The sequence below is a fragment of the Hippopotamus amphibius genome, chromosome 17 (genome assembly GCF_030028045.1).
Source record: "Hippopotamus amphibius kiboko isolate mHipAmp2 chromosome 17, mHipAmp2.hap2, whole genome shotgun sequence".
In the NCBI taxonomy this organism is placed as follows: Eukaryota; Metazoa; Chordata; class Mammalia; order Artiodactyla; family Hippopotamidae; genus Hippopotamus; species Hippopotamus amphibius.
In genome coordinates, this window is record NC_080202.1 from 35,363,572 (window position 1) to 35,390,834 (window position 27,263).

Sequence of the window (27,263 nt, forward strand, 5' to 3'; positions counted from 1 at the left end):
ACGCAAAGATGGAGGCAGAGATTGGGGCGATGAGTCTCCAAGCCTAGGCATGCCAAGGACTGCCAGCACCACCAGAAGCTGGGGGGCATGGAACAGATTCCCACTCAGAGCTTCTAGAAGGAACTGACCCACCAACACTTTCATTTCAGACCTCTGGCTTCCAGAACTGTAAAAGAATATCTTTGTGTTTTCAAACGCCCAGTTTGTGGTACTCTGTTACCTTAGGAAACTAAAAACCTTTATAGGAAGTTTCTAGACCTTCATTGGCCCCGTCTCCACTGCAGACACCCTGTTCTCAGGCCCTTCCCTTCTGTCTCAGCCTCTGTTCTTGGCAAAGTCACCAACAAACTGCATGTTACCTTCCTCAGGCTCTATTTTACTGGTCAACTTGCTTCACTGGAGGCCACGGCTTCTCCCGGAAGTGTTCTCTGTGCCCTGCTCCACAATCTGAGTTCTTTTCCAAACTCTAGCCCCTCCAAGCTAGTCTTCTGCTCACCCATACCGGTCAGAATACCCTAGAGCTCTGTCTGGGGCCTCTGCGTGGGCTCTCTGGGAGATGTTAGCCACAGATGTGGGACCCTGGGCTTCCACCCGATGGCTCTGAAAATGTGATCTCCAACGAGCTGGGAATCTCTCCTTGAGGGCCACCAGCACCACAGGCCCGAAATGGCCAAGAGGCAACTCACCACCTTGCCTGGTGCCCAGGTCTCTCTTCCTGCTGACTTCACCATCTAAGCAAAAGATCCATCATCCTCCAGCTACCCAAGCCAGAACCCAGGTCACATTTGTCCCCTCCCTCTCCCTGGCAAACACCCATTTCCAGACAGTAGCTCCTGAAACCTATCTCATTCCTGACCTGGACTTTCCTTGGACCTGGTTGGCCCAATTCCATCTGGCCGCCCTGCCCTACATCCCCCACCCTACCAGCCAGGGATCCTTCTGTAAGGCAAACCAGATGCCCCTCCCTGGCTTAAACTCTTGCAAGGATTTCCTTAGCTCTCCCTCTCTCCCTTTGTTGTTCTGCCCTCCCTCTGGTCACCCTCCCCCAAGGATTCACAAGTCCCTGAAGTTCCTGAGTCATGCTGTTTCAGGCCTTTATGACTTCGCACCTTCCCCTCCTTCCTCACCTAGTTAGCTAATTGCCTGTGCTCCCAAACCTGACAACCTCCCTGGCTGGCAAGTGTACCCTGCCCCTTCCCAGGCTGGCTTCCTTCCCCCTCTGGGGGTTTTTCAGACACCTAAGTACACCTCCGCCCACTTTGTGCTTTAATAGATTTACACATTGGTTTCTCCCACAAGACTCTAAGGCCATATCTTATGTACCTCTGTCTATCTAGTGTCTGGCACCATTCTGGGACCCTGGGGACTCAATAAATGTTCACTGAATGAATGAATGCACACATACACGAATGGAGGTAAGGGATGGAGGGCTCAGCTGTTAGCTCCTTCCCATCCCCTCACTTGAGAACCCCTTCCAGCCCAAGCCACTCATGTGACAGATGGCAGAGCCCATCATCTGGAAAGAGCACCGAAGCTGGAGTTCAGAGCCCTGGACTCAAATCCATCTTTACCAGCCACGTGCCCTTGGCCAAATCACTTCACCTCTCTGAGTTCCTACTTCCTTGGTTGTTTGTTGCTTTTCATTTTTCTGCTTCCGTATTTGTAAAATGGGAAAAGGGCACCTCTCTGTAGGATTGTGGGGAGGATTTAAAGAGAGAATGTTTGTTAGCGTACACATCAGAGGACCTGGCAGCTGTACTTGGCCCAGATAAGTTGGATGTGAATGGGGAAATGAAGTGCAGAGGCCCTGCCACTTGCCAAAGGTCACACAGAAAGTGGGGACAGCCCCTTCAGTTCCTGGTCTGGGGCTCTTTTCTCTACATGCTGCCCTCGAAGCCAGCCAGCCGGCCCTTTGCCCTGGGAAGGGCTGCATGGGAGGGAGCGTGGACAGACCTGAGCAGCTGTGGGTTGATGAAAGACAGCAGGTCCTGAATCAGCTTGAAGCACATGCTGAGGAGGAAGCTGGAGTTGAAGGTGGCCATCAGGGCCCGTAGGAAGGAGGGCTCCCGGGTCCGGGCCCGGCTGCCCAGCAGCACCTCACCCTCGCTGGACAGTCTCTTTTCAGGACGCTCCGCAGCCTGGTATCTGGTCCGGGGAGGAAGGAGGAGCGGGTAGAAATGGGCACATGGGTTCCTTGAAACCAAGGGCCACCAAGGCTGGTGAGGAGCAGGTAGGAGGGGGAGCTGCTTTCTTGGCTCTCACAACTGGGAGGAGGATGGGCAATGTGACTTTCCAGCTAAGAATCCCCAAGTGACTCTGTCTTCAGGTGCTAGAGGGTATATGAAGGGGTGTCTTAACTTTTCCCCAAGGACTATACACCCAGCAATTCCCAGCCTCTGGCCCTCTCTATGCCTCTCCAGGGCAGGCTCCAAGGAGGATGCGGACAAGAAGGGAGACAAGGGCAGGGCTGGCTAGCGGCCTAGTCACTGGGGAGCTGAGCAGGGCGGGGGTGGAGGTGGGGGGAGGGACAGAGAGAGGGTGTAGCAGGCAGACTGGGGGCCATTAAGTCTTCGAGGCTCCAAGCCGTGAACCCAAGACACAGCTGAGCAAGTCCAAGGTCCTGGCTCCTGCACAGCCAGGCCATCAAGGGCTCAGGTGGAGCCAGCACGGCACCTCTGGGCCCCAGGTTGGGAGGAAGCAAGAGGGTTTCGTCCTGGGGGGCACGGGGGTGATGAGGCAGACTCAGAGTCTCATCTTTCTTGGCTGGGTAGTTGGCCCAAGACAGGCTCCTCGGTCCTGGGCAGGAGGCTGCCAGTGGGCAGGCCCTTGGCCAAAGGGTCTCCAGCCCTACCTCCATGCAGGAGGCAGGACTGAGAGGGGGCACTGGCCTCAACCTTCCTCCCCTGGTCCCTTCCCCTCCTGAGGGAAGTCCCTGGAATCCACCCTTCAAGTCAGGCAGGGCAGGGCAGTGGTGAGTGCAGTGGGGCCAGACAGCTGGGTGTGGATTCTGGCTCTGCCACCACTAACGAGGGGACCTTGGGTGCATCATCAACCTCTGTGTCTCGGTGACCTCATCTGTAACACGAAGACAAGAGAACCTGCACAGTAGGGCTGTCGCAGATCAACTGCGTTATGCTTCCTATGCCTGGGACAGAGTAAGTGCTACAAAAGCGGCAGCCATTCTCCAGCATCAGTAGAGTCGGGAGGGCTGACCCAGGCCTAAGCTGCCCCGCCCCGCACCACCTGCACCTGCTCTTCTCCCCACCCCCATCCACGTGGTTTCCCAGGTCTACTAGCCTCGCCCGCAGGAGGCCTGGGCTACGTGAAGGGGCTGGGGCAGAGGGGCGCGAGGACGGGGGAGGGGCCCTCACCGCGCTGCCTGCTCTTGCTGCTTCTTCCACTCCTCCAGTAGCCTCTGCATCACCATCTGGGAGCAGTCCTCCTTGTTCAGGGACCAGAGGTCCTGCTCCTCCAGGGGCCGCCTGTATCCGAGGATGGCCAACCTGGAACGGGCAGGCAGCACCACACTGGGTCAGAGTTTAGCAGCCTGGGGACAAGGGTCTCCAGAGGGGAGGATGTCCCTAGGGAGCTGTGGCCGAGGAAAGTCTTTCCTTTAACTTCACAGTGAGCAGGCTGGGGGTCACCGCCTCCCACCCCAAGTTCCTACTTCCAGCCCTTTCTCCCTCCTCCCCAAACGCTCCATTGATTCCTCGGTCCCAGTAACGCAATCCATGCTGGCTGGGGCCCTGGGAGATAACAAGGCCCAATGGATGGAGCCCCAGCCCCAGGAGCCTCCCTCCTCAGTGCAACAGTTAATAAGCTGTTGCCCAGGTCACAGACACAATTCTCCTGCTCTAGCTGCAAGGAGACAAGGAAATGACAGCGGCAAGCTTATCCCTGACAAAATAGCCGGGAACTAATTATGGTCTCTCTCTAGGACCCTGGGCCTGTCCCCACAGCCTGCTAGACACAGGCCTGTGCCCTGGGATCAAAACCGGGCCAGCCCAGCCTCTGTGCTCAGCCCCCGGCCCAAACAGACAGGTCTCCCCACCCTCGCCTGCCCCATGCCCCCTGGGGTTCACGGCTCCCCAGGCCCCTGAACTCCTGGCCTGCTCCCCTTCCTCTTTCTCATCCCCCAGCTATCCATCCCCACTCTGCCTCCCAGGCCCCCAGGCTTGGGGAAGAGCCAACTCACTTTGTAAACCACCAGAAAGATAAGCGGGAGAGGAAGCCAGCTCCAGCCTCTGGGCAGGGGTTCTAGAAGGTGCAAGAATGGGGTAGAGGAAATCAGGAGTGCACACCACCCTCTCAAGGCGGAGCAGAGGGAGGAGAGTGCCTCGTTCCTTCCTGCTCCAAGCCCCAATTTGCACACTGTGGAGGTGACACGAAGACAGAATGAGCCGCAAGGGATGGGGGATGCTGGCAGAGGCTGGTCTGAGGAGTGGGCTGTGGAACCCCCAATGCCACCCACCTCCATGAAAACTCACAGGGTCGATATTCTTGGGGGAGAAAAACGGTGGCTTCTCCTTGAAGCAGGAGAGGATGAGGGCGGAGAGCACCAGGGCAAAGTAGATGTAGAAGGTGGTAAAGCGGAAGGGGTCTGAGATCTTGCCCTGGGGGAAAGAGGGGAGCAGCATCAGAGCTTGAGGGGCCCCAGGCCTGCAGTCCTTGTCCCAAGGAGTCCTTTGGGGCACCAGACCCCTCTATGGTAGACGTCAGAAGCTGGGGGGCACCTGGGTCCCCCACCAAGAGGGTTCTGAGAGATGGGAAAGGTCATTGGGGTCCACGGTTCCGTGGAGACTTGCCCTGCTCATTGGCACCACTCTGTCTAATGCTCCTTACCAGATAGGAAATCTTATGATACTCAGTTTGCAACTGAGGAAACGAGGCTCCATGTGGCTCCGAAATTTGCCCAAGATCACACAGACAAAGTGGATCGTCCCCAGCCCGTGCTCTCATGAGCACACCTGAATGCCTCCTCTTGAGGTGGAGAAATGGGGAGACACTGGATTGATCTCCAGTGTTCCTACACCCCTGCCCACCACTGAAGATCAAGAGGAAACCAGGACCCCAGGGAGGTGGGCAAAAAGGGGAGAACAAGACAATGGGATTGCAGGGAAGTCAGAACGCTCTCAGTGCACAGCCACTGCACTCGGTGGTGGCGGCTACACTCCCGCGAACAGCCAGCAATGGCTGCATCTTGCTGCATTCCCCTGGCTTACACTGGTCCTCACGCTGCTCACCAGTCTGCTTCTCAGCAGAGATACAAGTAGACAATGACACAAAAGGGACTGAACAGCAGAGGAGGTCCTGGGAGAGAGGGAGGGGCAGAGGGGAGGAGGCTGGGACCCAGCAGTGACCTTGAGCTCTGGGGTCAATCCCCAGACGGTGCTGGACCCGGCAGGTTCTTCTCTTCCCCTTACCTGTGCCAAAGCTGAAAGGATCTTGGAACGAAAGGGGACGATGCCACAGACCACACACAGGAACCAGAAGGCGATGAGGACCCCCGAGGAACGGACGCCCTGCAGCCGCTCATACTGGATCAGCAGGGTGGCCAGCAGCTGTGCAGGGAGGCCAGAGCACACACATCTGGACCCGCCTCCATTCCTCCCCGCACCACGTGCCCAGTTATTTCTGCGGTTGCCCACTCCTAAGACGACCAGCCTCCTCTTCAGAGCCCATGGTTCCCCCATCACAATCCCACAGCCCACTGGAGACCCTCCCCCACCCAGATTCCCTGGTCCCACACTGACCATGGTGACCCCCACCACCAAGGGGGTGACAAAGAAGATGGGGGCGGTGGCCCAGCCGTGGACCAGCCCATGGAAGGAGTAGAAGAGGTCAGTCCAGGAGACGCACCACAGCAGGACGCCCAAGGCCTACGAACAGGGCACATGTTGGAGCCTCCATCCCCAAAGAAAGGGATGGTCCCCACTGGGGAGGGGCCTTTGCTCCTGAAACCAACAGACCTGCCCAGACTTGCCCCCAGGGGCTGGGCTGGGCACTGGCCAGAAGCTTCTCCGGGGTGAGGAGAGCATTGCTGGAGAACTTGACTGCACTTCCCCAAGCAGAGATTATCTCAGTGGGCTGCAGACCCACCTGGCAGGCTGCCATGGCTCTGAGCACAGGGCAGGTGAGGCTGCCGAACCCAATCCAGTCACCGAGGGTGGGAGAAGGGACTCATTGAAAGGAGAATCTCCCAGGTCCCAGTCCCACCCAAAAGAGAGCCCTGAGCCCCTGACCGTCTTGAGCCTGGAGAGGTGAGAGAGCACAATGTAGCCTTGGTGGTGGCGCCGCAGGTAGAACAGGTAGCAGGGCAGGGCAGCCCACAGGTAGATGCAGGGCACCCAGGCCAGCAGGGAGTTCTGGAAGCAGGGAGTGAAGTCCGGGTTGTCTGTGTGCACGGAGAGATTGGAGTCCTGGGGACAAAGAGAAGAATTCAGGGGCAGCCTTGTGCAGCCCCGGGCTCACGCTCCAGGCAGGGCGCTCGGCCAAAGAGCTGCTCCGTGCCCTCTAGGGCTCAGAAGGTGTGTGAAAGTGAAAGTCTAAGTGTGCAAACCAGCAGGAGTTGTCCCAAGTGTGAGCTCTCCCAGGAGGCTGAGGGCACTCCATTTCCTAATTTCCTCTTATTCTCTCTCTAACTGACGTATCATTTAATCACAGTAAACTGCACCCCTTTAAAGTGCACAGTCCAATGAGTGCCAGTTGCACACACCTGCAAAACCGCTCCACAGTAACGATATAGAATAGTCCACCATTGCACGAGTTCCTTTGTGTCCTCCTGCAGCCCATCCCTCCCAGGCAACCACTGATCTGCTTTCTGTCATTCTTTGGTTGCCACTCTTTTTTTAAAAAAAAATTTATTTTATCAAAGCAATATGTGCACATGGTTGAAGAGCCCACTTCCTCTCTAAGCCTCTTTCAGGAAGGGATAGGGAGCCTCTCTGAGCTGTAGTTGCCTCTCCTTTACTTACTTATTATTTTTTTGGCGCACAGGCTTAGTTGCTCCATGGCATGTGGGATCTTCCTGGAGCAGGGATCGAACCTGTGTCCTCTGCATTGACAGGCGGATTCTCAACCACTGCACCACCTAGGAAGCCCGCCTCTCCTTTAAAATGGGGAAGCCCATTCCCTGCCCCACCTGCCTCTCTGGGTGGGTGTGAACTCAAAGGAGCAAAGGGATGTGGAGAGAGCTTGTAAACAAAGCTGGGGTGACTGATCATCCCAGTTCGCATAGGACTGTCCCGGTTCTAGCACTGAAAGTCTCGTGTCCTGAGGAACCACTGAGTCCACACAAGACACCCTTTTAGCTTTGCATCTAAGAACTTTTTGGAAAGAGATGGGGGAACACATTCAAACACATATTTTACTAAGATTGTTTCTCCCAAGGCCACCAGTGAACTAATCTTTTTTTTCCTCTTGCAAAGTATCAGACATTCTTTACAGAAAGCTCATAAAACATAAACAACTAAAAGAGAAACAAACAAACAAAACACCTCACCCACAATCCCATTCACTTAGAGACAACTCTTAATACCAGAGGATAGAACACCCTACCTTTTAATTGCCAGTTTAAATAATTATCATTTTTATTTTTGTCAAAGTTATAGCATACACATTATTTTAAAAGTCTAACTGTGAAAAAGAAAATGGTACCCTGCCTCATCACTCCCCATCCCTAGTTCCGTTTTCCAGGGGTAAATCTGTTCAAATATGTTAACTTTGTTCTGGTAGCTACTTCCATGTTTTTAAGCAATTTGCTTTTACTAGTATTACATGACCTACCACTATTTGATAATCGCTATTTTCTTTTGTTCTGGAAGGTGAGGCTGTACCTCTCTTACATTCTCTCCACTTGAACTCCCTCAACCTTCCAGTGTAGAAACATCACAGGCTTTTGTTAAATAAATATTCAGAGTTCACACTTTTTTTGACTATGTAAATATTGTTCACTGTGAAGTTTACTACCATTGGCTCTACCCCTTTCAAACTGTGTGACCTTAGGCAAGATGCTTGACCTTCACCTCTCTGAGCCTTAGTTTCTTCAGGGGTAACACTGGGATGATAACATCTCCCACTGGGCCCCTCCCACCCGGCCCCTCAGCTGTCAGTCTAGCCCAGGCCCCCACCTCTTCCCAAGCAATTTCCAGGGGATTCGAGTCTCTTCCCTTCCATGCTCTATGAGCCCAGATCTTTGCCCACACGCTCCTGGTCTTCCCCTTCCTCCCTGGTCTTTCCTTCTAAGTCTCTCTGCTGGTTCCCCTACTTGGCATCAGAGTGCCCCTGAGCTCAGGCCTTTCCTCTGCTCCATGTCCTTTTCCATCTGCACTCAGCCTCAGGGCAATCTCATCTAGTCTCATCTACAGGCCAGTGATGCCCAAGTTTATCTCTCTACCCCACCACTCTCCAAGTCCCCAACTCTATATCCAACTGCCGACTGGACAGCTTCACTTTACACATCATACAAGAGCCTGCAAGGCCCCCAACAGTGTCCCTTCCTGCCAACCTGCCTCTGTGGAGCATGAGGTCCAGGGACACACTACTTTGGGGCATTTCACTCAAACCCTGGAAGGCAGAGGTGGTACCACGTACATCTCGTATCCTAGAGCCCTGTAATCAGTAGTCGCTCAAGCAATGAGAGCTAAGGACCAGCAGACCCTTGCTAAGCTCCGGGCATGCGGCCCCAGGCTGGGCACTGGGTCACAGAGCAGGGTTATACTGTAGGCCTGGTCAGGCGGTCCCGGGGGAGGGGAGGCAGATGCCCTCTCCCACATTGTTTTCTTCTTTAAAACATTTCTTATCCAAGTATAATATACTTACAGAAAAGTGCACACGGCCGTACATACACCTCAGTGAGATTTCACATACTGAACACGCCTGTGTAACTAGAACCTGAATCAAGAAACAGGGCACTGCTCACCCCCAGAAGCCTCTCACGCCCCCTCCCAGCCACTCCTCATCCCAGGGGGACGCTGTTCTGAGTTCCAACCACATGTGATTTTCCCCGTGTGGGACTTTCCTGGAAAGGAAACACACAGCCCGGATCTTTGATGTCCGGCTTCCTCACTGGGCACTGTGTTCGGGGGTGTCCTCCTCGGTGTGGAGTGTGAGTGGGGATGCTCCCTCCCCACTTCTGCACGTGGTCCATTGTAGGAATGGACCCATGTACTTATCCATTTCACTGTGGAGGGGCAGCCGCACCCCACTCAGCAAGCCCATTAATCCCAGCCACGTCGTTGCCATCCAGACAGCGGGCCCAAGGCCACCCCCAATTCAGACCATCCGGTCTCTGGGCCTGGAGGGAACTGCCGACCTCTCTGGGCACAACCTGAGCTTCACCTCCTACAGAAAACATTCCCGGGCTGCCCCAGCCTCCAGCGGGATTTTCCTTGCTTTATTTTCTACGGACTCGGCAGCCAGGTAAGTGACTATACCTGAGAGCGATCAAGGTCCCTTGTGTTTCAGTAGCATTTTATTATGGCACTTACGTAGTCATTATTCCAAAGAACAGAAGAGGAACAATATTAGGCCCAGCTTGCAAAGGAAAAAGCAGGCTCCACCTGCTCTGGCCACAAGTCCAAGGACACCTGGCAGTCAGGAGGTGGGACAGACACCCAGGCCTCGTAGCACCGAGCTGGGGTCTCTCCCACTTTGTGCTGCTTGGACCTGCACCCGTGAACACATCCTCTCTCCACAGCAACGTGAACCCTTCAGGATAGACCCTAGGTCCTACTCTTATTCCTCTCCTCTCCTGCCCCACACCTTCTAACTCTCAGTACAGGGCCAGGTATGAGAAGCAGCCCAGATGGACCTTGTCAGTCAAGGCCTATGCGATGACTAACAAGCGAGAGTGTGTGTAGGCGGACAAGAGCCTGAGTTCAAAGGCACAACCAGGAATCACCACGTGCACTGAGTCAGGGTCAGGGCTCTTTGCGGCAGGCAGGGAGTGGCCATGAGGAGAACCAAACCCCGATGTGGAGGACCAGAGTGGGCTGCCTCTTTGGAGCCTTCATCTCTCTGAACTTCAGTCTCTGCACATGAGCAATGGGAGTAACGACAGCATCCCAGCCAGCGGCCCACGGGGGCAGAATGAACAGCAAACACCTTGACTCCAACAGGGCCACACTGGAGGAAGCAGGTGACTGAGCAGAGGCTGCTGGGACCTCGTTTTGGTTTCACAAACAACTTCCACTGTGGCAACAACAACCAAGAGATCTTGAGAGGATCAGATGACGGCTTTGACCCACAGGGAGATCCGTCCTGGGCTCCTTTCCTTCAGATACGCATGTCGCAGCTGGGAGGAGCCCTCCAGGAGACAGTGGGTGCCTGTGCTTGTCTGTGTCCCGCGACTATTCACCTCAGACTGCTTGCTAGGAGGACAGGACACGTCAAACACAACATGTCCAGAACGGAGCTCCCGCTGGCCTCCCTTCTCCAGCCTGCCCACCCTGAGGCAGGGCAACACTTTCCTTCTCCCAGGCTCTTCCGAGGCATCCTCGATTCTTTCTCCTTCTCTCACAACCCACACCCCACCTTCTAGCAAATCCTGTCCACTCTGCCTTCAACTTATTAGGCTGAACTATGTCAAAGGGCTGTATTCGACTCTTTCTAATCTATAAAAAGGCATCTTCGCCTGGATTTCCCTGATATACCCAGGATCCAGCTGCTTCTCTCCACCCCACTGTCTCACGTGGATTGTGGCATCGCCCCCTCCCTGGGCTCCCTGCTTCCACTCCTGCCACTTGCCCAGCAGTCCCTTCCAGCACAGCAGCCGGAGGCAAGTCTTCGTGAAATCGAAGCCAGACGTCTTAACGATGCACCATGTCACTCCTCTGGTTAAAAGCTGCCAAGGGCTCCTCATTTCATTTAGGGTAAAAGTCAAAGTCTCCAAGGGGCCCTCGAGACCCTCAGTATCTGCTCCCCCATACCTCAGCTCCCCCACTCACCCCACCCGCCTCCTGGCCTCTGCGTGGTCCCCAAACGTCAGGCCTGCACCTGCCTCAAGGCAGAGGGGATGTGCCTCGGGCCCTTGTCACCTGCAAGCTTGTGCCTGGATGTCACCTTCTTCTGCAGGTCCACCCTGACCTTCCTAATTAAAACTGGAACTGTAACCCCCATCCTGCTCCTGCATCCCCATCCCTCTGGCCTGTCCTATTTTTCCCAGAGCCCTTATCACTTTCTAGGGTAGTATATAATTGAGTCATGTCTTATGCTTCGCACTTTTCTATCTTCTCCCACTGGAATACGTGTTCCGTGAGGACCGGTTTCTTAGTTCTCCTGCCCGCCGTGTTCCTCATTGCCTAGAACAATCGCTGGCACAGAGAGGGCGCTCCTATGCATTTCATGAACAGAAGAAAGAAAGAATGAACAAATAAATGAAAGTCACCCTCCACAACCCACTTCTGCAGCTGTATGCCCAGGAACACAGGATGCTCTCTCTTTGACACCAAGGCACCTGAGGGGTCTCTGACCCAAACAGAGCTAAGCATAAGGACAGGGCTGGTGGAGGGCACTTCCTGGATCCCATGATACTTCCTGAAATCCCACAGGGCAGGATGGGTGAGCCCTTCTCAAACCATTGGCCCCCAATTCCCATTCTGAAGAACATCATTTGGGCTGGGACCTGAGCCCACAGCCCCTCACCCTCTGCCACCCACACAGTTTCCATGGCAACAACAGCTCCCTTAATAATGTGATTCAACAGTTGGACGGGGCTGATAAGCTCTGGCACCCAGAATGGGCCACACAGCAGGAGCCCCCTCATGGGCACCAAGACTGAAATCCCTGCACATCCCAGCAAGGGACACATGGCAGTAAGGACCACAGAGCCCTGTGCCCCAGCTGCCCACTACGCCTTTAAGGACTTCCCAACCCCGGAGCCCCAGGCTTGTTGATAGCCTCTGTCAAGAGAAGAGTAATGACTTCCTTAATCCTGTGCCGTGGGGAGAAGAGATCAACTCACGAGTTCATTTATCTCAGCAGAAATGGAGGTGCAGAAAGGGCAAGGGCCTGTTCACACGCGCTCACTTCCCCTGGCTGGAACTGCAGCCTTTGGAAGGGCTTGGGGGTAGGAACGGGGGCACAATCTGTGGCCCACAGCCTGGCCAGGCTGTCTGCTTCTGAAATGAGCCTTGCCAGCCAGCAACAACTTTGGTTATTTGAGCACCACTGTGTTCCAAGACTGTTACTTGATGTTCACAACAGCTGAGACTCACAGCTGGAAAGTGATTGGACCCCGTTCCCATGGGCTGATGCTGGGACTTGAACCCAGGCTGTGCCGCTCCAGAGTCCCAGTCCCCGTTAGGGTTCCAACATGACATCCCACCTTGGGGATAGAACACATGCGTCCAGATCACTTGAAACATCCAAAATCTCCTTTCAGCCATACATCCTGCCCTCAAGTCACCTCCTTGCTTCGCTTCCTCTCACAGAGCTGAGGGGAAGGGACTGCCATCACAGGGTAACAGACCAGCTGGCGTTCTGGGAGCCACTGGACTAGAAACCTGAACACCCAGTTAGAAGGAGAAATCCAATCCCAGGATTAGGCCCCTGTTAGCACCCACTCCCAGCCCAGCACCACCACCTGGACCCAGCACTGGACACAGGGACGGCTCTGGGTGGGGGAGGGGAGGGGCCCCGTCACAGAGCAGTGGCACATCCAAGTCTCACCCCCTCTCTCAGGGATCCTGCTGCACCTGTGGCCCCGGGGACAGCCACACAGGGAGGGGTGGACACAACTCAGGTGCTCTGATTCTGCCTTCTGGGCGGGTCAGCTGGCAGGCCCCACTCGGACCTCCCGCCCTGGGCCGGCCCCATGCTCCAAGACCATTTCCTGGTCAGGGGACCAGCAGACCGGCTTGGCAAAGTTCCCTCTCAAATGCCACTTCCTTGACTCACTTCCTGTGCTAAGTCTCCAGCCCTCCAGATCAGGTCCGGGGCAGCGGGGGAGCAGCAGAACTTGGGAGAAGCCAGCCTCGGGCCACAAGGGACCAAATCTTTCTACCAGAAGCCAGAAGCTCAGCGGCCCAAAGTGGTCCCGCACCAGCTTTGTTGCCCCAGATGGGATGCAGAGAAGGGCTTCTACTTCTCCTGGCCCGGCAGGGAGGACTGCGTTCTTGGCAGGGGTGAGGTTTGGTGTCCATTAGCTCGAGGGGTGTCTGCCTCCTACCCACCTGCCTCACCACAGAGGCCCCACCTCTGCCAGCGTCTCCAAAGCTTTGGGGGTCATTATCTTCATGAGAGTCCAAGTACATTGAAATCAGAGTCTCATCTATTATTCATGCGTTACGGTGGCCACTTATTCAGGCTGTGCAATGACCCTGGAGGAGGCCGGGGAAGCCCCTGACATCTTGAAGCCCTGAAGTCCGTAGGGCCCTAGTCGTACACCCTGAGGCTCAGCCCCTCAGAATCAGCACTGGGCCACTAGACCTGAAGGAGGTCCCAGAGGCCACCGAGGCCCAGCTGGAACCCGAAGGGCGAGTAGTCTGCCCAAAGTCACACAGCTAGTGAGGAACAGAATGGCACTAGCTGAAGCAGCAGGAGACACACAAAGCTCCAAGGCACGAGGGCTCTGCCCCTCCCTAGGGTCGCTAAACCGTCAAGGGAACAGAGAAAGCGCTGGCGCCTGGCCAGTGGGAGAGCCACAGGACTCCACCACGAGCAGCTACTAGGAAATTCCACGTCGAAAGTGGGGAGAGAGCCAGGGAAATCCGGAAATCTGAGGAGGAACTGCTGAATCTCCTATTGGCCACATCTTCCCACTTCCCAGCTGGTCGCAGAATTTCAGGGCAAGACTCTGCCTCCTTCCTCTTTCCAACATCCCCGCCAAGTGCCACTAACCCTGTGCTTGAACCGTCTAGTGATGGGGAGCTCACGATTTCCGAGGCAGGCGATGCCACCTTTGGACAGCTCTCTTGGTTAGGACCTTTGCATTTCTAAGCCCACATCACCCTCCCAGGAACTCCCTGGAGCCATCAGATGAGAGCTAATTCTGCCAACAGGTCAAGACCTCCAGAGGGCAAACAGCCCCCAGGCCCTTCCTCTGTGCACTCTCTTTACCACCTGGGTGCTGCCCTATCTCCATGGCTCAGAACAGAGTAATCCTCCAGGCAGGGGGCAACATGGTACAGCGAAGGGACACTTCCAGCTTCTCTGTTCTAGAGGCATCTCTGGCCTGATCCCTGGGCCATTTGGTCACAGTTCATTCTCTTGGAATTTATTTACAGGAAACTCCCAAACATGATAAGAGACGTTGGTAATCCACCCCAAAGTGGGTAAGACCTAAGAGAGAGACAGTCAAAGAAAGGATGAATCACTCACCCAACACACAGTGTGTGTGCACATGTCCAGGGGTCCCTTTGGGGCTCCTACCCTCGCACTTAGCTGGGGCTGAGGTGGATGGATTTAGCCACAAATTCCCCAGAAAACAGCTGAAATGGGAGCCCATAGCCCTACAGCCATGCCAGCCCCTTTCTTGTAAGTCTTCCCAAACCTAACACCTCCTTCTAACCTCATCTCTCTTTCTCTTTATTCCTCACAGGAATATCACAATCTGTCACCAATGGAGAGTTTTAAGCTCTCAAATCGTTTCACATTCTCTATCTTATTTGATCTCCACAGCAGTCTTGTGCGGTGGTTAGGAGATGGGTTATTTCCCCATCTCACAGGTGGAAAAACTGAGGCTGTGAGGATAAGCTAGCAAAAAGGCTTGGTAGAGTAAACAAGTGGTCCAGAGGGGCCTGAATCATGTCCCCCTCCCCCACCTTTTCACCCTTAGCTCTGGTATTTCCTGGCTGCCCTGAACTACTTCCAACAAGGTGGGTCACCCACAAGCCCCTAAGATAAAAGGTTCAGGGACAAGTATACCTGAATAATACACAATGAAAATGAGATGCAAAGCAGCACAGCACCAATGAGTAGTCCTGAACTCCAGGCCTTTGCAGTAAATGAGCTACAACTGAAGTTATAGCTCCGGCCTCTGGGCCTCAGACTCTGCTCCCCTTGTCTCAGCCCTGCAAACCCTCAGAGGATGAGCTGGGAACCTTCCTGCTTTCTCCCACCCCACCTCCAGTTATCAGCCACACTGGGTACCTCCTGGAACAGCTTTCAGGAGCCAAATCGAAATGTGGAAGATGGAAGGTGTTTAGACATTGAGGGGAAGAGGAGCAGTCCGCTCCCTTGTCATTTGAGGTATCCATGCAGAAACCTCAGGGAGTCACCCTTTGGACCTAACATAGATGAGTTGATTTTCATGGACCCTGAGGTTCTCAGAGGAGATACACACAGTTCATGAGCAACAAGAAGTTCAAGGACCAGGGAGTCCAGAAGCCCAAAGGTTCATAGGTAGGCAATGGCAAAATTGGAACCATATCTCAGGGTCCTGCTTCCCAGTCCAGCACTCTGTAGCTGATTGTCTTGTGACCTTAACAAGTCCATTCCTTCAGTTTCCCCAGTTCTGCAATGAGGGGCTGGGCCAGCTGCTCCAAGCGCCCAAGCTCTGACCCTCTTGGATTCGCAGTATCATGGAAGGGTAGAGCCAAAGGACCTCGAAGCTGAGAACAAGAAAGGAGTCCTGAGTTGCCCAACTCTTGGTCCCTTGAAGACTCTCCCTGCACAGTCCTAAGTTCTCAGGGTTATCTGTCCACCCAGGAATTGATCACAACTGCCCCCTTAATTTACAAGTCCTATGCCTGGCCACCTCAGACACCGTGACCATGACATAGCCACATCAGCCAGGCTCAAGTGGCAGTGAGAGGAAGTCTACTCTTGAGCCAAAGGGGCAACCTCTGGACTCTAGTAACAAGTGACCAGAGGCTGGATGACAAATGGAATTCCTGTGGCAAGTCAGGCAGTGACAGAGAAGTTTCACCATTTCTGATTGACCATTTAGTGACCCAGAGAAAAAGAGAGATCCTGAAAGATACATTTTTACCCCATTCCATGGGGTATTTCATTGCCCCATCTTTCAAAAATCCACGTAACCGGGACTACCCTGGTGGTGCAGTGGTTAAGAATCCACCTGCCAATGCAGTGGACACGGGTTCAATCCCTGGTCTGGAAAGATCCCACATGCTGCGGAGCAACTAAGCCTGAGCATCACAACTACTAAGCCTGCGCTCTAGAGCCTGCGAGCCACAACTACTGAGCCCGTGTGCTGCAACTACTGAAGACCGCGCACCTAGAGCCCATGCTCCGCAACAAGAAAACTACTGCACTGAGAAACCCGCGCACCGCAACGAAGAGTAGCCCCCTCTCGCCACAACTAGAGAAAAGCCCACGTGCCACAATGAAGACTCAACGCAGCCCAAAAAAACCCCCATGTAAACCCCCTCAGTCCAGCCCAAACACAGCCCAAGAGTAGGGTTCCTGACTGTATACACACACACATGCACACACCCACACAAGCACCCCCACCCTCCCTCCCCCCACCATGGATAACACACACTGGACACACGCAACGCCAAGCACATATATACAAATACTTGAAATGGGAAAAAAGATTCAGAGATTGGGATTCTGAGGCCCAGGATTTGAGACCAGCCTATGCTGGGCAGCCCCCGGATGACCACTGACAAGCCCCTTGAATCTGAGCTCATCTGTAAAATGGAGACACACCGCCACGTGCCTCCCAGAGCTGCAATGGTGATCAAGGGAGCTGCTGTTGAGGCGGTTTTGAAAGCTGTGAGATAGCTCTTGGGCTGTCTACATAGACTGCACTGGACCTGTGCTGGGGGTCTGGAGTCAGCAGCTGGGGGTCTGGAGTCCCTTCTTAGGAAGGGATCTGGCCTGTGAATCAGAAGGCCTGCCTTTTTTATCTCAGCTCTGTGTTCCTCTAACTGGCTGACTTGGAGCAAATCTCTAGGCCTCCCTTTCCCCCTGTAAAAGGATGGGGTGGGACCAAGAAATCCGGATATCCTGTACCTGTAAGGGCCTGCCTCCAGAGTGAGGTCTGCCTCTCCCTCCTGAGGTCGGGGCAGTGAGGATCGCCTGCTCTCTGGTGGCTCTTGCCCAGAGGAAAGAAGGAACCCTTCCCAAGAAGGCAGGAACCACTTAACAAGGGGGAAGCCCAGTGGAGCCAGCCTCCCAAAACACCTGGTTGCCCAGGTGTGGGTGTGGGCATCCGAGTCCTAGTCCATGGGGCAGGTGCTGAACGGTCATCAGGATCCAGTAATGGGGAAATGCCCCTTCTGCACCCTGCAGTCAGCCTCAGGGAGGGACTGTGGTCAGCGGGCTGGTAAGGGCACCTTCTGAATTCAGGATGCCACCCACCGAGCCCTCGAGGAGCCTAGTACTTGGCTTTCCCAGCCTCTCTCATGTGGCTGGGGAGGACAGGCAGGTCCTGGAAGCCACTAGGGACCTGGCTCTGGGCAGTACCAACAGGCCCCCGCCCAGCATCACATCGCCCCCTCCCCGGGGCTGTCCTAGTGCTCGCTGGTGCGCACCCTCAGTCCCGGGACACCTCCTTACCCAGAACTTGGAGCCATGCTCCCCGGAGCCACACAGAGCGTCCATCGGGCCAGCACACGGCTGCGAGGACAAGGAGCACGGTCGCCTATCAGCCCGGGACAGACCTAGGTCCCTCCCAGATCCGCCTCCGCCCCACGCCCCGCCTCTGCCCGCCCATCCAAGCCCTTCCCCCAGGCCCTTTGGGTCGAATTGCAACAGCGCCTCCACGAAACTGCGCTGCGGCTTCGGGAGGGATTTTGGGACAGGGGTATGCGACCATTGACACAGTGACAACCCCTTCGGGTGGCCACTGGGCCATGCCGGAGAGACGCCCCAGAAAGATGAGGCTGATAGGGCTGGAGCAGCGTCTGTTTCCAAGGGGCACACCCCCCCTCCCACCGCGCTCGACTCTGCAGAGAGGGGGGGTCCCCAGGAGTCAAGGGACATGAAAAGGGACTTAGCGAGACTCCCTCCTCGTCACGTTTATCTCTGAATGTCAGTCTCCTCATCTGTGAAGTGGGAAGAGCGGTTCGCCCCGACAATCCAGAGGCGATCTCTGCTCCACAGGTTGTGCGGGAACTGGCAGACACCAGCGCACAAAGCGCAGGTGTGCTGTACGCCTAAGGAGAGAGGGACGAGTGGGGGTCCCAAGGGCATCCAGAGGGCGGCTTCCCAGGACTCTCCTAAACTGCTACCTGCCTGAGGTTCTGGCCCTCCCCGATTTTGCACCTGCTGCTTCAGCACCACTCCTGCCTCCACTTTCCCGTCTGTAAAACAAGGATGATTACAGTACCCACGTCACAGGGTTACTCTGAGGATTAAGTGGGAAAGGTAGGTAAAGCAGCAAGCACATCTCCTGACGCCTTTAGTAGGCATCCACCATGTGTTAGTTTCCTCCACTTCAGCCTGGTCAGCGTGGGGGATGGGCGGGCGAGGCCCAGGAAGGGCCCCACCTTAGCACATTCGTCCTGAGACTGCGTCTCCATGTTCCGCATCTGTGAAATGGCTTTGGGGTCCTTGGCCTCCTTTTCCTGCTTGCCACAGCTTGGCTTTCTGGGAATCCTCCCTCCCTCTGTTTTTCACTCCCCCAGCCATCCTCTCTTCCCTAAGGGGATCCCAGAAGCCAGTCCACCACCCCTCGGGGATGAGAAGGAATCCTGCGTTCCCCTGGCACCTCCTCCCCTGCGCTTGCCTCCCAACCTTGTTCCTGTCCTCACGGCCTGCCCAGGGGATTCCTTCCCTGCACTTGTTCTTAAGAGAAGGTGTGTTCTTGCTTGGCTGCTCAGCAGCAGGTGCAGGTGGGTGCCAGCCAAAGAGCACAGGAGCAGCAGCCACCTCCTGTCCCTCTGGGCAGGCAGGAAGTCACCCGAAGGAAGTCTCTTCAGCCATGGGCGATCAGAACAGGGATGTGGGCCGGCATGAGCTGGGGGGTGGGAGCAGGGTGGACAAGACTCCCCCGTGCCCAGGCCGTGCATGCGGGCTTCTCCTCCACCACTGGCCAAGTCCTCTCAGCCCTTTGTCTGCCCCCGTCCCCTGCACTGACCCAGTGTCCCAGCCCCGTCAGACTCTAGAGAGCTTTCACACTCTTGTCGCAGTGTGTCTTGGGTTATATTTAGTCGTGAAGAATCTGTCTTCTCTGCCTGTCTGAGAGGTCCCGGAGGGCAGGGATCGACTGAGTCACCTCCAGCCTCCCTCCACACTGTGGGCAGAACCTTTAGTATACTGTAGTGTACTGTGTGATAAGCCCCTTGACGTCCCTGGGACTCGGTGTCTTGAGCAGCTTGGACAAGATGCCAGCTAAGGTGTCTTCCCGTCTCGCTGGTCTAGGCTTCTATGGGGAGCAGCTGGGGATCCTCTGCCAACCCTGCCTCTAGGTCGGGGCTAGGATGCTTGGGTTCTGTCCTCAGCATTGTGGCTGCAGCACCATCCCCGGTGGCCCCAGCTTTCTCATCTAGCTGCTGGAGAGCCATCCCCAAGCCTGTGGCATTGGGTGGGAAGCTTCGAGATCGTGGTGGGATACCTGGCAATTCTTGCCTTCTTCCATCTCACCTCTCTTGAGGAATTCATTGGGAGTTTGCCCTCCCTGGCCCCTCATGGAATGTGGCCCCTTTCACACAGCCATTGAATAACAACTTCAGTATTCCTAGGACATTATGATTTTGGTCATTCTTACCAGAGCAAGAAAAGTGAGGCCCTGTGTCATCTCACCTGCAGAGGCAGGACGAGAACCATGTCTTCTGAATGTTGAGTTATTTCTATGCATCCTCTGGGCAGGATGCATTTCCTGTATCCTTAGCTGCTGCACTCATGCCCTCCCCTCTCAAGATTGCTTGGCGTAGTACTCTCCTCCCTATGCCTCACCTCCCTTTCGGTTCCTGACAAACGCTACTCATTCTTTTTTTTTTTTTTTTTCAATTTGAAAGCAGTCACTATGTATTAACTGACCAGATTACAAAAATAATCATGGTAGACACCTTAGTTCATTCTTCTAATAAGCCTGTTGATCTGGTCTTCCGTGTTGCCAGCATCTCCACCTTCTACAAAATGAGTGGTCTTTTTCTTCATTCCCCCTCGTGGAGAAGACAATGTGAAGGGCCACCGGAAGTTGTTTGCTTCTTTGAAACGTTCTCCAACAGCACAGATCTCATGCGTCATGATCCTCCATGCAGACGATGCCATTGGAGACCGAGCAATCAACACGTCGTCTGTCAGGGCGATTCGCTTCTTGTTGGTTTTGCCATAACCATGCTTGTAGGTTAATTCATTTACTGACTTCAGGTTTGGGTACCCCTATGCAATGTGTGGTTCCACGATTCTCAGCATGTTAATTGAAGCCTTGTTGAGCTTCACAAAGGTGCCACTGAAGATGTGACGGAGGCGAGGAAGCTGCAGCGCCTTTCGAACCTTTGGGCTCACACCACTGATACCTCTGATCCTGATGACAAAAGCCAATTTGGGTTCCGCAGGTACGTAGAAGTGGCCAGCTTTTCTTGCCACCCTAGCCATTTGGATTTCAGTTCTGTACACCTGCCTGGATTCTTTGTGATCGTGCTTAGCTTTCTCATAGACAAGCTTCCTCCTTGCCTTTCGAAGCATCTTGTGGGCAAGCTTCTTTCTCAGGCACTTGATCTTAAGCTCTGCGAAATTCTTTTGCTTTTTCTGAAGGAACCTTCTTTTTCTTCTCTTCTGCACACTCCATGGTTCCAGGCAGGAAAGAGGTCTACTCATTCTTGAAGCTTTTACTCAAGCGCCCCTCCCGCAAGCCTTCCTTGCACCTCCCCCACCCCAGTCCTGGGCTAGGGACCCTTCCTCTGCACAGCCCTTCCTGCCTGTGCTCTGTCACTGACTGCCTTGCGTATCTCCCCAAAAGACTGTGACCATCTTAAGGACAGGGACCGGCTTGAGGACAATCTTGTTTATCACAGTATCCTCACACCCAGGACAGTGCCTGGCAATGTTGGTCTTTAGGAAATGTTTGTTGACTGACTAAACAAGTATCCTGTGTCCTTAAAAGAGGTCATAAGTAGCAAGGCCACTAGCATTAGGTACAGTCCCAGCACTGGGCACTGTCCACTCTGCTTTTGAATTTTCAGAACCAAGATGTTTCCAGCTTGAGGCTCCTGAGAGGAGCGATGAAGACCTGTGGGTTGGGCAGCAGCAGGGAGAGAGGCTGAGCCTCCGCCAGCTTTAATGGCCCCAGCCCCATCCTCTCTCCTCAGTTGGATGCAGCTCCACGCGGGATGCACAGAGTGTGCTGTGTCTCCCCTCCAGTGAGCGTCCCAGGGGACCTCAGCATCGGGACTCTCCTGGCACAAAGATGGAAAGAGAAGATAATTGCTAGGTACAGTTTCCAGCAGGAATGACAGCAGAGAGAAGAAAGCAGCGCACGTGGGGGTCGGGGAGACCCGGGACAGGAAATGCTGCAGACGGGAGAGTCAGGTGGGAACTGACAGGACAGGGGGAAGGGTGTGGCCCAGCAAAGCCTGCTAGTTCTCCCCTCCACTCTCTGTCTGGCTCCTTTTACCCCCAAGGCTCCTTAAAGGCCTAGAGCACCCCCAAACCAGCCTTCAGCTCTCAAACTCCAGCTCTCGCCACCCATGCCGTGGGGCAGGGCCTCTTTCCTCCAGACCCCAGCCTGGTGGGGCCTACAGTGTCCCCACCTGGAGCCCCTGCAAGGCTGCCCCCAACCCCCAATCTGTACTTTGATCTGATCTGGCAGGCGTAAGAGCACTGGCTGCTGTGCCCCCTTCAGGAGTTTTCAAAGCAAAAAGAATTAATTAGCTCCATAGGCCACGGTCAGCAGCTTCCACACCTGGACCAGTGCTAAGACACATGGATTCCAAAGTCCTTAGCAGAATTCCCTCGGGGGTGTTTGCTGGAGCCACCACCTCCTTGACTATCTTGCTGTGTTCTCAGAGCAGGGCGCCAGCCCACAACTAAATTCGCTTTTGAGAGTTAACTCCCCTCCTGGCAACCACTGTGCTGGATTAGTCCTGGGTCCACTGGCTGTGTGCCGGGATCACTGGGCACCATGGGCTCAGCACCCCAAAGGCTGGGATTCCCCACGCACAGACAAGTCCATCACGGGGCCCTGCAAGCCTGTTTTCTGCTATGGGGGCTGCACACAGCCCCTGTCTGTAGAAGGTGTCCGTCCATGTTGGTCTCCTCTCCCTGGCTAGGTCCCTCTACAGAAGGGGCACCAGGGTGGCACCAGGTGAAGATGCCTTGTGCTGCCACCTGGTGTTTGATGCCCTCACTGCACTGCTGTGGCCAGCCCTCCCCCCACCTGCCCCCCCCACCCCAAAAGAAAGGTGAGAGGTTGCCATGGGGCATTGGGTTGTGATGGGTGGGGATTAGGGGTGATGATGGAGGCAAAAATGTTTGAAAAGTGGGAGAGGTCTGGGTGGGGCATGTGAAAGGACAGGAAGAGGATGGGGGGGGGAGCAGGTGCTTTGAGGTTCAAGGGCAGCATTATGCCAGGGAAAGCTGGTGCCTAGGAAACTGAGTAATTGCAGAGTCAGCCTTGGCCAGCTCTTGGCCAAGCACCTGGAGCTGAGGGACACCTTCTCTTGTGGTCAAGCCTCTGTCCACACAGGTGGAGGGCTGTGGGCTCCTCTAAGCCTCTGAGGACACCAAACTGGGAGCTCAGGAGTACATTTTCAGGAACACAAATGTGACTGCTTTAGAAAAGTCCTCCCTGGCAAGTCATTTTGTGATCAGGACTCCTCACACCATGTCCCATTCCTTCCACAATGGAAGAGAGGCTGACGTAGTGTGACGCCAATGGTCTGGAGTTTGGCCAGGTCAAGTGTCAAATCTCAGCTCCACCATTTCCTGGCTGTGTGATCTTGGGCAAGTCACTTAACCTTTCTGAACCCATTGCCTCATGAGAAAATGACAGTAACGGTACTTCCCTTGCTAGGGTGTTGTAAGAAGTAAATGAGAGGCTGCAGAGGAGCCTCAGATTTGTTTTTAGCACTAGCTCCGCTTGCTCCTCTTCCTAGTCCCCACGCCCCCAGATGGACCTTTTCCTGCAGTCTTGAGGTGGAGGAAGCAGAAACAGCCATGCCTGAGGTGGGGGCCTGCAGCTGTTAACACAATTTCCTCTGAACCCACAAGGAGAAGGCTGAGAGCAGAAATGCCAGCATAGATGTTCTCACCTCCAAAAGCTCCCACAACCCTGACGCTCCTGGCCAGTTGCAACCCTGTCCTGGACGCCCTAATCCAAGACCTGCTGCCTCCACCAGCCCCCCACCCCAGCCTCCTTCAGACTCCTCCACTCCCCACCCCCACTGTATCCTAGGGCAGAATCAAATAACCATCTAGACAAGCACCGTGAGGTTAGCATCCTTGTCATTATTACTAGTGTTAGTAAGATTATCATTTCCACTTCAAAACCCTTTTAATGAGACACAACAGCTTCCATCAAGGATAAAGATTTTACATTTTTGGCGGGCAGGCCACAATTCTCTTCCCCCAGTATCCACTCTGACTCTGAGGGGTCCTGGGGGCAGGGGGTGGTTGGGAAGCCTGGGATTGAGGGGAAGGGGTAGCAGTCCAGTTCTCTGGCTTCACCTTGACCCAGAATCCTCTAACCATTAGAAGACAACCAGACCTCAGAACATCCTCCCCAAATCTCCTACTTTTATTAAGGAATAGACTGATACAGAATGCTACCAAAATATAAAAGCTTAATCTGCAGACCCAGGTGACAAAACTCTGAAGAATTTTGTGTAGATTTGCTTTTTTTTTTAAAGGCAGTTCCCACATGCACCCCCCTCTCCCCACCCAAGGAGGCCAGACAAAAAAGTTTCACACTATTGCACACCCTAAGAAGATAAGACCAGGTGTTTGCTTCAAGGAGTGGTATCATTTCTGTCCAAAAGAGCAGTTAGAAAAACTTTCACCAGTTTCGAAAATACTGGGTTGGACAAAACTTCCATGTCCAAGCATCCAGCAGCCTTTCCCCTGACCTCCCTGGGATCCCAGGTTCAGATGGGGGCTGTGGGTGAGGCCTTTCAAGCCCAAGCTGCCTTTGAGGTTTCAAGAGTCCTGGGGTTTGAAGGTGCTGGGCGTATGGGGGTAGGGGTGTTCCAGGGAGTGAGGTTGGGGCAGATGTCTGGGGGTAGCTGGCAGGGACAGACTGGCTGAGCCTGTGGTTGGTGCCCTTGGCACCAGGGTTTCGACAAAAGCATATTGCCCATGGTAGCACCAGAAAGGAGGTTCTGGGCCATGCTGCTGGCCCCTCCTCCTCTCCCCCTCCTGGCCTCTGCCTGCCTGGCTGCCTTCACCCCCTCCCCCCTCTGTGGGCTCCCACTGGGCAGGCAGCAGCAGACCATGTAAACACCTTGAGGGTGCTCATTCATCACCCTCTAGGGGGTCAGCTCCCCACTCCAGCAGCCTGGCTGCCCGACCCTATCAACCCCACTGGGAGGTCCTGGCCCTAGCCCCCTCCATCTCAGGAGGGAGCAGCTTGCTCTTTATATAACTTAATCCCATTGCCAGCCTTGATGGGGCAGTGCCTGCAGTGCCAGTGCTGCTCAGTGCCACCACCACCACCTCCCCCACCCCCGGCCAGGGCGGCAGACTGAAGCCCACACTGCTCAGGTCACCGAGGCTGGAGCCTGAGGAAGGAAAACCCAGAAGCATTTGCTTCTTCTTCCACTACCCCACAAACTCCCCACTGCAGCCGCTGAGGCGCCTCCTGCAGCCTCAGTGGGCTCCATCAACCAAACAGCTTCATTACACCGATTTCCAGCTTTCAGTGTGGGGCTGAGAGCTGTCAGCAGAAATGAGTTAATCTGGAATCACTCTCATTCACAGAGCTGCCTGGCAAAGAGCGAGCGATAAAGCTTTGATAGAAGCAGGAGTACACCTTGCTCATCCGGCCTGCCACCAGCAGAGGGGCTTCTCTTCTTCATCCCTGGGAGGCTGGGCTGCAAAGCTGCAGCCCTCCCGGGAGAGGCGTGCAGCACCTCTCTCTCTCTGGTGTGCGCGCGTGCACGCACACACATAGACACACACACACACACACACACACACACACACACACAGGCAGCTCTGACCCCCTCCCTCCCCACCACCCACTCTCCATTTCCAGGAATCTCTCTCCAGTGCCATCTCGAAATGCCTAACTGTCCCTTTTGCTTTTACTCTGGACCGTGATTAACTTTTTATTTTGGAAAATTACTTTATTATTGATATAGATACTATATATGTATATATAAAAAGGTTCCATTTCATTTGTAAAATCTTTTTTCTTTTTCTCTTTTTTTTTTTCCTACAGAAAATGATGATGAGGTTAGAGGAAAAAAATAAGTTACATTACAGTTTCCAAAATGATTCTCGCTCTCCACTGAAGATAGGCCCCCATTAGGGCTGTAATGCACGCTCGGTCCCAGCTTGTGCTTTGCAAGAAGAGGGGATATAACTAGACTAGTTATTTTAGGTTAAAATAGCCAAGAGACAGACGCCTTCTCCTCAAAAATATTCTGAGACACATAAAAGCAGAAGGAAACAAGTCTCTTCAGTCAGAAAATGTCGTACATCCCGCAAATACTAGATTCAATTAATTTAATAAAATAGAATATACATAGAGACTCTGCACAAACGTATTGCTTTCTCCCAACAGCTCCTGGTGTCGGGAACCTCAGCTCCACTGGGCCTCCCTCTCTCCACCTGGAGCCAAGGCAGCCTGGGATGCTGCTTTTCACTCTGGAAACCCTGCTTGCCAGTGCCCAGTGCCACTGAGGTGAGGAGAAGGGCCTCCTTGGTGTCCATATGGGACTTTTCAGGAACACAGCCCAGGAGGAGGAGCTAGGATTTGGCACCCAGTGGAAAGAGGTGAGTGGGAGAGTGGGGAAGGACTCAGGGGTCCAGGTCTGCTGGGTCAGAGGATAAACCAGAGAGACTCAGCACGTCTTTCTTTGAGGGGGGCGAGGCAGCCATGCTGTCGGGAGGGCCGGAGGCCGAGGGATCCTTGGCGTCGCTGGACGGAGCCCTCCGGCGGAGGCAGACACCAGGGCTGGGTGGGGGCCGAGGGCCCTGGCTCTGGCTCTCTGGGGGATCTATGGAAATACTGGGTGGGCTGAGTTTCTTCTTGGGCCGGTTCCCAGGTCCCCCAAGAGGCTGACCTCCAAGGCTAGAGGGGCTGGGGCCCAGGCAGGGTTGGGAGCCACTGTCCAGGCAGCTGACGGCGATGGAGTGCCTCCTCTGCTCCTCCAGCCAGGACACGGGCCGGCGTGGGCAGCTCCGGGCCTCCACACTGTAGCACTTCTTCAGGTCCCGCAGGGACGGGGCTTCCTCCTGGCTGTCCACGGGCAGAAGGTCTCCTGAAATCCAGCTCAGCTCCGTGTCCAGCTCTAAGCTGCTTCTGGCCTCTGATGGGCCCTTGCTCCATGTGGGTTCTGGGCCCGGGCAGGGGGCTGACGGGGGCACATGCTTCGAGATCTTGCTCTGGCTGCGAGAATGCGGCCGCGTCCGGGTGCTGGAGCGGCCCCAGGAGGAGGAGGCCCGGGCCAGCGGCGGGGAGGGCCTGCTCACCTCTGACAGCAGGTCTTCCCTGCTGCCCAGGCCCTGAACGTCCAGGGAATCTGTCCTTATTGCTGCCTGTATGGGATGGGGGGAGGATTCAGCCCAGGGGCTTCCTCTCCCCTGTGAACAGTGCCACCTGGCAGGTCAGACAGCCCTTCCACCCCCTCCATGGAGTTGCAGGACCACCCTAAGCGGGAGGTACCAATATCTGCTCTTGTTGGGAGATGGGGGCTGCGTGCAGTCTGACCTCTTTGTCCGCTGTGCCCCCACTCCCCACCCCCAAGCCTGTAGGAATCGCTCTGTTCAGCTCCCAACCTGTGCGAACCAAGAAAGCATGGGCCAGCTCTGGCTCCCCAGCTGGCTCCTTCACGCCTCCCCATCTCTGCACAGGCTATTTCTTTGGCCTGAAATACCCTTCTTGAATGGAAAGCATCCCTTGATTTTATGGGCTCAGGTACCCTGTGATGTAATACCTGACCATCTTCACCCCAAAGTAAAACCAACCCCTTCCTCCTCTGCTCCCAGCTGCACCACACACGTGAGCACCCTGTGACCTGTTGCTGCAATGACTCCTATTATACCATGAGCTCCAGAGGGAAGGAGGGGGCCATCTCGTTTGTCCATGTCCCTGGTGCCCAGACACGGAGGTTGCTCAGTGCATATTTGCAGAACGGGTGGGGACTGTGCCTGCTCCCCAAGTGCGCCGGATTGAGCAGATTCTCCTGTGGCCATCCTCACATGTGAGGTACACACAGCATGGCCAGTGGCCTTGTTGCAGCCGGGGG

At 54.9% G+C, this 27,263-nt stretch overlaps 2 protein-coding genes and 1 pseudogene across 21 annotated transcripts in view; all 3 read right to left on the minus strand.

The window, feature by feature from the left end:
* ABCC3 (ATP binding cassette subfamily C member 3) overlaps window positions 1–17,560 on the minus strand; it is a 42,617-nt gene extending 25,057 nt beyond the window's left edge. For all 10 annotated transcript variants that reach the window (XR_009049870.1, XR_009049872.1, XR_009049871.1 and 7 more), the window contains exons 1-8: window positions 17,467–17,560; window positions 6,243–6,419; window positions 5,754–5,879; window positions 5,424–5,561; window positions 4,488–4,613; window positions 4,196–4,257; window positions 3,372–3,503; window positions 1,954–2,145 (exon numbers count right to left, since the gene is read on the minus strand). Coding sequence is in view for 7 of the 10 variants with exons in the window: in XM_057713947.1 (XP_057569930.1) it covers window positions 1,954–2,145; window positions 3,372–3,503; window positions 4,196–4,257; window positions 4,488–4,613; window positions 5,424–5,561; window positions 5,754–5,879; window positions 6,243–6,419; window positions 17,467–17,511 (998 nt within the window). In the remaining 3 variants the exon portion in view is untranslated. The remainder of the gene's footprint in view (window positions 1–1,953; window positions 2,146–3,371; window positions 3,504–4,195; window positions 4,258–4,487; window positions 4,614–5,423; window positions 5,562–5,753; window positions 5,880–6,242; window positions 6,420–17,466) is intronic.
* A 2,325-nt stretch (window positions 17,561–19,885) lies between these two features.
* On the minus strand, window positions 19,886–20,644 carry LOC130840682 (60S ribosomal protein L7-like; annotated as a pseudogene).
* A 4,477-nt stretch (window positions 20,645–25,121) lies between these two features.
* The window catches only part of CACNA1G (calcium voltage-gated channel subunit alpha1 G), a 62,737-nt gene continuing 60,595 nt past the window's right edge, over window positions 25,122–27,263 (minus strand). For 9 of the 11 annotated variants that reach the window (XM_057715401.1, XM_057715400.1, XM_057715396.1 and 6 more), the window contains one exon: window positions 25,466–26,553. In XM_057715401.1, coding sequence (XP_057571384.1) covers window positions 25,813–26,553 — 741 coding nt within the window. In that variant the 3' untranslated portion in view covers window positions 25,466–25,812. Of the gene's footprint in view, window positions 26,554–27,263 lie in introns of all 11 variants that reach the window. The other 2 variants (XM_057715399.1, XM_057715390.1) reach the window with 2 other exon arrangements.